The 11,701-nt window shown below is 43.3% G+C and overlaps 1 protein-coding gene across 1 annotated transcript in view; it reads right to left on the bottom strand.

The window, feature by feature from the left end:
- MAN2A1 (mannosidase alpha class 2A member 1) overlaps positions 1-11,701 on the bottom strand; it is a 215,037-nt gene that overhangs the window by 53,628 nt on the left and 149,708 nt on the right. Inside the window, exon 15 of the mRNA XM_077462300.1 lies at positions 10,444-10,566. Coding sequence (XP_077318426.1) covers positions 10,444-10,566 — 123 coding nt within the window. The remainder of the gene's footprint in view (positions 1-10,443; positions 10,567-11,701) is intronic.

Below are 11,701 nucleotides of genomic sequence, written 5' to 3' on the forward strand. Positions count from 1 at the left end.
ACCATATCTTCGGTGACATTGGCGCAGCCCCTTTAGGGGCCTATGTCATGAACTGGTATATGCACTGTTACTCTTATATATACACGTTAGTTACAGGACCTAAGGTCTTGCCCAGCAACTCCAATCCTGCAACTCCAATCCTTTCCCCCTCCCTTTCCTTGCCCACCTCCTCCAGTCCTTCCCCTCCCATTCCCTCACCCCCCTTCCCTCATCTCCACCCCCGCTCAAGTTTTGTTTTATCTCTCCCTCTGGGATATCAGTCAAGGTCCATATTGGTGGTTTCCCATTGGACCGCTACCCTGAGCCTCGGTGGGTCCAATTCCCCTTTGGACCACTGACGGCTCTATGGCACCCCAGCGTGGAAATCACAGCTGGGGACCACTGTTAATGTCTTCCCTTGGGCATTCCTTGTCTGGGGACGCCTGATCGGATAGGTTCTAAGTTGCATTACTTTTTATGTTCATCTTAACTTTGCTGTGGTTCCTTAAAATGGGCTTTAGCCCATCTTCCTTGTTCTCGTTTTAGTTTCAATAGCCCCCTTTTCAGGGGCGATATTATAATTTAGTTTAATCTAAAGCTACGTGGTTGGTGGTAGAGCCACCCACCCCAAGTGTCCTACAGTCAGGAAGCAATGCCCACCAAGCGTGGCGACTGTGTGTACTAAATACCATGTTTTTCTCCTCTCTTTCTCTTCCCTCTCTTCTCTTTGCTTTCTCTCTACCCCCCCCCCCCCCCCCCCCCCCACTCGGGCTCGCACAGCCTCAACGCGAGATCAGGGCAAGTATCTGGCCCGTTTGACCTCTCATGATTATATGAGCCTTGTTCCTTGCCCAAGATGGCTCAAAATACGTTGAAAATATTTTCGCAGAATATCCATGGGTTTAAATTCCCCCATCAAACGATCAAAGGTCTTCCGCCACTTAAAACCTCAATCAATAGATGTGGTCTGTCTGCAGGAAACCAGGTTCTCCTAATCCTCATCTCCCAAGTATTTGTCCTCCCATTATCCAGTATTTTACACGGCCTCTGCTTCTGAGAAGCACAGAAGAGTGCTGACGGCATTTCGACGTAATTACCATTCAACTGCTCTACAGAAATAGCGGACCCTACGGGTAGATTTCTACTCTTGCAGGGCACCCTGTGGGATCAAGAGGTCACTTTAGTTGGCTATTACACCCCTAACTCATTTCAGCAGAGGCGGTTCTCGCATCTGCTTCAAGTGATCACCAGGCATCAGAAGGGCCTGTTAATTATGATGGGAGACTCAAACTCTGTCTTCAATTCTACTCTTGACAGACGTAGCTCCAGGAAAGTACCTCCATCCCACGATGCCTCTCAAGAACAAGTGCTGTACGCTCTTTTCCAATCATAGGGCTTGGTGGACGTGTGGCGCGAGCAGCACCCGACTTCTCAGGAATTCACCTTCTCTAACCCCCACCAGAGTTTTTGCAGAATAGATTGTGTCTTTCTGCAACTCTGCTCTCTGCCATTGGTGCATAAGATTATTTATACCTCCCCGTGGTCTGACCATGATCCCCCCGGTTCTTGGAATCACCCTAGCTGGATTATCCCGCCCAGCCCATCTCTGGCGGATCAACAAATCCCTCTCGACTGCGCAGGATATATGTACTCAGGTACAAAAACATATCCAAACTTACTTCACGGAAAATGTGGGCTCGGATGAATCTCTGGCCTCCTTGTGCGAAGCCCACAAGGCGACAGTCAGGGGACATTTGATTCAGATCGCTTCCCGTAAGAAATGAGCCAGAGAGCAACAGATACGGGAGTTGACTTTCTTGCTGGAAGTAGCAGATGCGACCTGGAAAGCACACCCAACAGTGGCCAATAGAAAGTCTCGTGACAACCTGGTCACTGAGTTGGACTTGCTCTTCTCCGCTCAGGCTGAAAAGGCCTTGCGCTGGACCAAGTATAAATTTTATAGTAGCGCAAACAAACCTGGTCCTATGCTGGCTAGGAAACTTAACTTGGTTGGGCGCCCAAGTAGGCCAGTTCGGCTACAGGTGAGAGGAGGGGGATTCACTTCGAATCCATCCAAGATAGTTTCCGGCTTTGCCTCCTTCCTCTCATTTCTATACAGTAGATCAGCTGCCTTTGATCGGGACAAGGCCGAGAGCTTCTTCCAAACGTTTAGTCTTCCTCCGCTGTCCTCGGCAGCCCAAGACAACTTGAATGCCCCTATCTCTCAGAAGGATGTCACCCAAGCTCTCAAGTCCCTTAAGCCATCCAAGGCCCCAGGCCCAGGCGGCTTCATCGGTCTGTAGTATAAAACATTTGCACCTCTGCTCACGCCCCACCTAACTTCTTATTTCAACTCATGGCGTGAGGGCGCACACCCCTCGCCAGACTCGCTTAAGGCTCACATTTCCATGATCCCCAAGTCAACTGCGGAAGCCATAGACCCGCAATCTTTCTGTCCCATCTCCCTGTTGAATGTTGACCTGAAGGTCCTGAGGAAAATCCTGAGCATGCGGGTCAACAGGTACCTTCAGGCCCTCATTCACAGGGACCAGGTGGGTTTTGTGCCAGGTCGTCAAGCAGGGGATAATGTCCGCAAAGTAATCCACCTCCTACATATCCTCCGCCAGTGTAAAATCCCAGGCTTTTTGCTCTCACTGGATATTTACAAAGCGTTTGATTTGCTTTCTTGGGACTACCTCCAATATGTTCTGACCAGATGAGGATTTGGGACACTTTCTATCGTGGATCCAAGCCCTCTATTGCGCACCGTCAGCGTCTGTAAAATATGCAGGCTTCCTCTCCGACTCATTCCCCATATTTCGGGGTACTAGGCAAGGCTGTCCCCTGCGCTCTTTATCTTGGCACTAGAGCCACTGGTGGCGGCGGCGATCAGGGCCAACGGTGATATTAAAGAAGTCCTCTACACCGGAACCCAGTATAAGGCCAATTTTTTTGCAGACTATGCGCTTTTGACTGTCAAACCCACTCATCTCCCTGCCCAACCTGTAACTTGTGTTAGATCGATTCTCAACCTTCTCTGGCCTTCAAATGAACCCTTCCAAGACCACGGCGCTGAACGTCAATCTTCCTATGGATTTGATGCAGCGCCTCCAAGACCATTTCCCATATTGTTGGGCATCACACCCGATTGAATATTTAGGCATCAAATTAACGCCTTCCTATTCTTCCCTGTTCTCTGCCAATTACTACCCCCTGCTGCGTACAGTGACCACCCTTATGCATTCATGGCAATTTACCACCCTTTCACGGATAGGAAGGATCTCGGCAGCTAAAATGACGATCCTGCCCAAAGTCCTTTACTACTTTCACACTCTTCCCGTCCCAGTGCCCACTTTCTTCCTTCGACTTTTGCAGAACAGGATCCTCCAATTCACCTGGGCGCATAAACGCCCTAGAGTACCTAGAGCCACTCTTTACACCCATAGACTTCAGGGAGGCCTTGGGGTCCCCAACATCTCTAAGTACTACACAGCGGCACAGATTTCCCCGTTGTCCATACTCCACGTGACCACGGATGTTCCTCTGTGGGTGCTTCTTGAAGTGCCCAACTGCGACTCATCCTCACTCCAAGCCCTGCTCTGGCTTCCCCATAAATTACACCCCCCCTCTTTGAGCCCCATGCTACTACATGGTCTGCAGATTTGGGATTCAGTTTTCTTCTCTGGTAACTTGATGTCCCCTTTTTTACCCCTGCCCCCCCATCACTCACAACCCTCTTTTCCCCCTAGGCCTGGAGGAGCCCCAGGCATTCTCTTGGTGGCCCTCACATGGCTACCTACGGGATCAAAACTTTCTTTCCTCCCGCTCCTTCCCCTCCTCAGAGACTATTAGAGAAACGCATGGTGCACCGGCTAGTGAGCATTATCGCTTCATTCAATTAAAACACTGGATTACTGCCTTGCGTCGCACGTCCACTTACCCATTTCAAAAGACCTTTTTTGAACAGGCATGTCAGCATGCCCCTGCGTCCCTTTGCCTCATGTCGGCTATCTATGCCTCCTTGAATGGACGCCTGCCATCAGCACACCTCTCTTATATGGCCCAATGGGAAAGGGACCTCCAGGCCCCAATAGACTTGGAAGACTGGAGTAAGGCCTGGATAATGGTAGCCACATGCTCGTTCAATACAAATACCCTAGAAGCAGCATACAAGGTACTATTCCGATAGTACTGGGTTCCGGCTCGCACAGCTCAGGCCTTCCCAGGAAGTACTGAAAGATGCTGAAAGATGCGTGATGTTGTACACACCTGGTGGTCCTGCCCATGGACACCATAAAGAATGTTGATTTTGTGACTGGGTACACTTCCTGATGACGTGTCAAACGAAACGTACGTCGAGGCGGTATCCAGTCACGTTCGTTTACGTCTAGTTCCGGTCGTCCTTGGTCATCGGCTGCCCTTCGGTGGAACGCACGCCTTATACCACGAGGAACTACGTATCCATTACGAAAACTTTTGTTTTAAGCAAGCAGCCCCAGTGCCAGGTTGGGCACCAACATATGTAAGCAGCCATTTGGCCTTATGTTTTACAATTTATGTTTTATTAAACGGTATTACGCTATGGATTTTTGTTTGGCTTTTTTTATGACCTATCTGAGTCTATGAGGAGAAGCTTCTGTCCATAGGAGGTCCACCTGATTCCATGTGAGCAGGGATTCTACCTGCATAAGCCTATTTGACTATCTTTTTAATTAAAGTAGTCAACAGCATCTGGTAAGAAGACATCTATACCTTCACAAGTGGGGTGTTTTTTCTATGTCCGTAAATTCTTGTTGAAGGGACATTGTTTCATTACGTTATAGAAGATCCCAGCAGTTGTTCTGTTTTATGAATTCAGAAGAAGTTTTTCACTGAAAAAAACACTGTTTTGGACTTTTGGATTTATATTTATCTGTTTTTTCTTTTTTTGGTGTCATCACTTAATTGGGACTTCACTTATTATTGTTTTTCACCTTATTTTGTTTGCAATTTTTTGGTATATTGCAGTTTTTTGTGATATGGTGTGTATCATTTTAGATGTTGTATGATCACTAGTTTCACATTTTTTATTGTTTGTTATTTGGTCTAGAGCCCCCATTATGAGTATATTTATAGCACTACAAGTTTTTTTCTTGTTTTTCTAGGGAGCAGCTATTAGTGTTTCATTTAGCACATTTTTGATTCACTGATTACTTGACTGTTTAATTTTTCATATATATTTTTTATTATTAATTTTAGTGGCGCGGGGTTTAATAGTTGCTGTGTTGTCAGCCACTCCTTTTCACAGTCAGTTTTTGATACCAGCCCCTGCTTTCACTATGTTATGTGTTATTTGTAAAGGATATTGCCCTTTGGAATTCTATACATGTTTTGTAGCCCCTGCAAGGGCGTTCAACAAGCGTGTTCGATTTTCTTGTTTACCCAAAATCTAACATATTGAAACAGAAAAGAATTTTCAAAAATGTGAGGGGTGTACCTCACTTTTGTGAGATACTGTATAGATAGCTCTCGCTCATATATTTTCAGTTTCCTCTGTGTTTTCTAAAGTCCGTATTGGGATCTGGAGCCTGGAGATTTCAAAGCGATCCGGGTGGGAGGAAATCTCCAATCCCACGTCCAGGTATTCAGAACAACCAGTACACTAACTGGTCAGGTGTTGTGCTGGGCTTTTAGTAACGACCTGACCATGGTTCTGGGCTCCACACCAGCAGACAGGAGGTTGTTGCCCAGGAGTCAGGAGGGCTCCATCTAGGAGAAAGATGGAAGATAAAGCCACAAGAGGCTGCTAGCTGTGCACACAGTAGCGGCTGTACCTCAAGCACAAGCCAGAAGGGCTGAATGTAGAGGTCAACCGATATATCGGCCGATATTTGCCGTTTTTTAATTAATCGGCATCGGCCGATTGAGCTGATAAAAAGGCCGATTTAGAACAGCGGGACTTGGAAATTACTTTTGTAATAGAAGTCAGTGTAAATTGCCTGAGTCGTCATAGAAACGTCTTTCCTCCTCTCTGGGCAGTCTGCCAAGAAAATAACAGAAAGATACAATGTTTACACTTGAATGAATGAAATCATCTCAGTGTGTAGAGTTCTCAGTTTAACCATTTAAAGGCTAAATCTTTTCTGACACTTGTTGCTTACAAGTAAAAATCCAGTATTTTCTGCCAGAAAATCACTTAGACCCCCCAAAAGTATATATATTTTTTTAGCAGAGATCCTAGGGAATAAAATAGCGGTTGTTGCAACATTTTATGTCACACGGCATTTGCGCAGAGGTCTTTCAATGGCATTTTTTTGGGGGGGAAAAAAATACACTTAATGACTTTAAAAAAAAAAAAAAAAACAGTAAAGTTTGTCCATTTTTTTTTTCGTCCAAAAGTTTTGAGTACTTGTTTTTATTTTATAGGCTGCTTGCACACTGGAGCGGGCAGGCGTTGATGGTAAAATGTTGCTAGTTTTAGCAGTGCTTTACCATCATTTTAGCGGTGCTATTCGGCTGCTAGTGGGGCGCATATAATCCTAGCTAGCGGCCGAAGAAGAGGTTAAATGCGCCCGTGAAGCACCGCTGCCAAATCGCATTGCATGCGCTTGGGCAGTGGTGCCCATTAATATCAATGGGCAGGAGTGGTGGAGAAGCGGTATACACCACTCCAAACGTGCTGCTTGCATCGCCTCAGTGTGAAAGCACTCTGTCTTTCACACAGACTGCAGGGGAGCCGTTTTGCAGGCACTTTACAGGCGCTATTTTTAGCCCAAAAGCGCCTAAAAAAATGCCCTAGTGGGAAAGGTGTCTGTTAGGTTTTATGAGATGAAGGGGGATAAAAAACTAAAATAAAAATAAAATAAAAAAAATCGGCCTAACATATCGGCCCAAAAAAATTGGCATCATATATCGGCCATCGGCCGCCATGATTTCTAAATATCGGCATCGGCCAGAGAAAAACCCATATCGGTCGACCTCTAGCTGAATGCATTTTATTTTGATTGAAAAGGAATGCTAAATACCCCTGTGAGGGAAACCCATATTTTGTGTTTGCTAAACTTTATTTCCACAGATTTTCTATGGAGTTTAATGCTGGGCTCTGACTAGGATATGCAAGGAAATTCACCTTTTTTTGCTTTCAACCACTGTGTGGGCATTTTTGCTGTGTGCTTTGGGTCATTGCCATATTGGAAGGTAAAACTTAACCATTGACAACATTCTGGCAGAAGGCAGCAGATTTTTCAAGAATGTGATGTTTTTTTTCCCCATCCATTCTTCTACGCCAACCCCTGCTGCAGGGAAACATCCCCATAACAGGAGATTACCACTTCTGTGCTTTACTGCGGGAATGGTGTTATTTGGATGGTGAGCTGTATTGGATTTCCAGACAAATTGTTTGGTGTGTAGGCCAAATAATTACATTTTAAATCTCATCTAACCATAACACCTTTTTCCACGTGGCTCAGAATCTTCAAGGTGCTTTTAATGTGACTAAAATATAATTTAGCCTACCATAGACCAGTGGGCTTATCTATATTCCAATTCACTCTAAAGATGCATTTCCTTACAGCAATGAAGGGGATTGTGAAAGCATGGCTCCCAATTCCCCCTATTCCTCACCCCTCTTTTCTGCCCTTCTTTCTCTACCTTTGCTCTCATTTTTTATATGACATTAGCAAAACCGTGTGAAAGTAGTGCTATCACAAGGGCCTGTGTCAGACTGGGTTTGTCCTGACCAGTGCATTTTATCTGCTTCAAATGGTGCAGGTGCATTTGACCAGCAGTTTACTCCTCCTGACCTGCGCTTGCCTTGCTTTGAAGGGTTTTGCATTTTGCAGATGTTTAGGAGCTTGCAAAACCCATTAAAAAGGAACAGCAGCCATTCAACATACGCCTTAATTTAAGTTCCCAGGGAGTATCTTAGTGAGAAGGTTTAGCCCCAGAACTAAATCTGTGGCATAAATGAATCAAGGATGAATCTGCAAAAAAAAAAAGGCCTCTTGGATCCACACAGGCGTTTTATGGAATATTCACTTTTAAAGAGATAGTGTAAGGGGAAGAGATAAAAAAGAAATTTACAGCAACCAATTTTACATCTTCACAGTGCAGGTGTTAAAAATCACCCTTCACTTTCAACTAAACATTCGGAGGGGTAAGCAGACCTCATTTATAAGCCTGCATTCAGTTGAAAATAAGGGTTAACATTATGGCAGACTACACAACACTGTAGGCAATGTTCTACATTAATGTCCTTTCCTCACTAGGAGCTGTTTTAAATAAATGTACTATGCAAGCAATCATTTCACTGTTAGTAATGTGAAGAGGAAACCCTTATTTCCATAAACTGCTGCCAAGAAAATATAATGATATGTGCAAGTTCAGATGGATTTTTTTTGTCCCCTTTAGCAGCCAGCACACGAAGGAATACTAAACACAATAGCATGCCCGGTGAGGTACACAAGGGCTTGTAACAGCACACAGAAGGAAAATGCCTGCAGAGCAAAAAATGTTTCAGTAAACACTGAAACTAGAAGCCTTTCAACTCATCAATGCAAAAAGAAACAAAAGTAAAAATGTTTTTTTTTTTTTAACCCAAAAAATTGTCAAAATTCCATACCAAAATAAGGGGGGGATAAAAAAAATAAAAATGTAAGAATACACATATACACACACATGTGATGCTGAATATTGTAGACTTACCAAAGTGTTTCGTTTTCTATGTTGCAACCTAAGGCTGCAATAACACTGGCAGGTGTCCCTCGTACACAGCACATCCCAAATCGGGATATGGGCTCTTTGATTGGCCCTTCCCCGATCAGGTGTCAGCCATCACACAATGTAAACAGAGGCAATATAAACAGAGGCCTCTGTCGGTTTTCCTCCTGAGCTCAGTGGGGCGGGGAGAAGGGGATTGCTGCTGCCTGTCTTTGTGCAGCTGATGATTTTACTATTCAGCTACACAGTATGTCACAGCGTACCAGCGAATAAAAAATAAAATGTAAAGCGCCCCTGTGCTTATGTAAATGGTGAGAACACCACAAATTAAGTATTGCCGCAAACGTCAGAGAGAGATAGCAATAATTCTAGCACCAGACCTCCTCTAACTCTAAACTGGTAATCTGTAAATGCTTTTAAAGTGTTGCTTGTGGAGATTTTTAAGTACTGTAGTTTGACGCCACTCCACATGTGTGTGCAATTTTAAAGCATGACGTCTTTGGTATGCATTTATACGGTGCAAAAAACATATTTTAACAAAAAATTGTGTATTATATTGGGTTTGTGTGCAATAAAATGTAAGTATTTTTTCCCCCAAAAAATTACCTTTGAAAATTATCGTGCGCTAATATTGAGGGACATAAAAAAAATGCAAAAAAATATGAAAATATGTACCTGTTTGCAAGAGAAATAACTTAATACATTTTTTTAGATTTTTTTGTGGGGGGGGGGGATAAAAACAAATTACAACTTCAAAACTCACCATGCCTCTTGCCAAATACCTTGGCTTGCCTATTTTCCAAAAGGGGTGATTTGGGGGATATTTGTACTGTCCTGGCATGTTAGGGCCTCAAATGATAGGCCATCAGTACATCAGATGTGATCAACTTTTTAATGATTGGAACCATAGCTTGTAGACTATAACATGTACACATCAAATAATATACACTGATTTGGGGTTATTTTTATGTAACAGTATAAATTTTAGTCAGAATTCATGAAGAAAAGTTATTTGCAAAGTATTATAAAAAAATAAGAAAGATGTATTTGTTTAATTTTTGGTATTTTTTCCATTTATAGCACAAAAATTAAAAAAACCCAGTGGCGATTAAATACCACCAAAAGAAAGCTCTATTTGTGTGAAAAAAATTATAAAAATTGAATACGAGTACAGCGTTGCATAACCGTACAATTGTTATTTAAAGTGTGAGAGCGCTAAAAAGCAGATACTTGGCTTGGGCAGGAAGGGGGTGAAAGTTTCCAGCATTGAGGTGGTTAAACACTGAGCTTAAAATATGCGAGAACATCGATTTGCTTCTGCAGGAAAAACTCCTATAGAAGCAGTGTTTTTTTTTTAAAGCCCAGCCGGCATGGACTCTTAGGCTTTTATTGCTGTGTCTACACAGTCCAGCAGCTGGGGGAACCTCTCAGTGTGCCGCCGAGAGCCTGAGCCAGCCGCTGCTGTCCCCACCACAGTCTGGTAGTCTAGTAAGTGCTGGAGTGGCAGAGCAGAGAGCAGTGATTTACAGACACTACACTGTGCTCTGAGTGGACCCTAGAACTGAGCGATCAGCATTTTTTGATCTCTCAGTGCTCGGTGAAGAGCTGGCAGGGGACAGCAGCATTAGATTGATGCTGTAGCCACTTAGAGTATGAAGGTTTCATTTTTTATTCCCATACTTCTCTCTATATAAAAAAAAAAAAAAAAAAAAAAAAAAACAAACACACACATTATATGCACCATCACATTACAAATCGTTAAGATACCTTGGCGTCACCATCAGGCAGGAACAAATAGGCCCCACTTTTATCTCGGTTACTTGTTGTACCATACCAATTAAATGCCACTTTCATATCATGAGTTTTTCCGCTCTCTTTTATCTTCATTTTCTATACAAGAAAAGGTTTCAGATCAATAAATGACAAAAAAAAAAAAAAAGTGCCACATTTTCCTTTTAACACATTGCACATGTTAAATTTTACATACATACAATATGTGAATACCCATAAGGTTGCTTTGATTATTTGTCATATGAAGCTTAGCTTTCAGTGAGGGGCAACATATACCTGGCCTACACTTCATTAGCAAGGGTTGCTGGAAACATAAGGGAAAACTACAAAATAGATAAAAGCATTGTATAGCAAGGCTATACCTATGGCACTATACAGTTTTGAAGGTGCATAAAATATAACTTTTCTAAAATCAGTTTTGTTTTTTTGACTGTTCACTTGGAAAAAAAAACAGGATACATACTCCTTCGGAGTCTTAGCCAATAAGTGAAAAAACAGTTGTATGATGCAGTTGAGTAACCAGAGCTGAGAACACACGACTTAAGAGCCAATTCACACCATAAAGCAAGGTTTTTGCACGTTTCGTTAAACAGCCTATTCAAAATTAATATGCTGTCAATTAATTAAAAAATGGCTCCTGCACAATTTTCAGTGCAGGAAAATGCAACACACAAGCGCTTGATTCCCACCCATCAATACAAATCAATGTTGATGAGAGACTCCCTCCCGTTGAGCTATTGCGTTCTCTCGTTGGGTGCGGGGAGCTGTTCGTTTGGGAGAACACTATTATTGCTAGCAGCAGGTAATAATCGCACGTAAAATATGACATGGTGGTTATACTTAAGTCAATTGATGGGTACAATCAGCCTGCCTACAGATGGCTCGAATCTCGGCCTGTCCCTGCTGAACCAGCCAATATTTTTAACCATCTATGGCCGGCTTTAACTAAGAAAGGATGAACCGTGACCATTGGCCTGAAAAATGAACTGAAATTCACCTAGAAATAGAAGATCAAGAAGTAGCCCGATTCTTGCGAGGCCCCTCAGGCAGAAAAAAACAGGGAAACAGGAAATGAAGCCGAAAAACTTCAGATAAACTCCGCTTGAAAATCCATAGAAGGAAGCACAGTAAAAAAACTACCATAAACTGTCCCAATAAAACTTCCAATTTAGGAAACATTGTAGTGGAACTGTGGCATTCCCCTCTCCAGAGGCACTCACCAGTCCACGTTGGG

This window comes from Lithobates pipiens, unplaced genomic scaffold (assembly GCF_037356315.1).
Source record: "Lithobates pipiens isolate NorthernLeopardFrog02 unplaced genomic scaffold, aLitPip1_a1.2 Scaffold_3, whole genome shotgun sequence".
NCBI classification, from domain to species: Eukaryota; Metazoa; Chordata; class Amphibia; order Anura; family Ranidae; genus Lithobates; species Lithobates pipiens.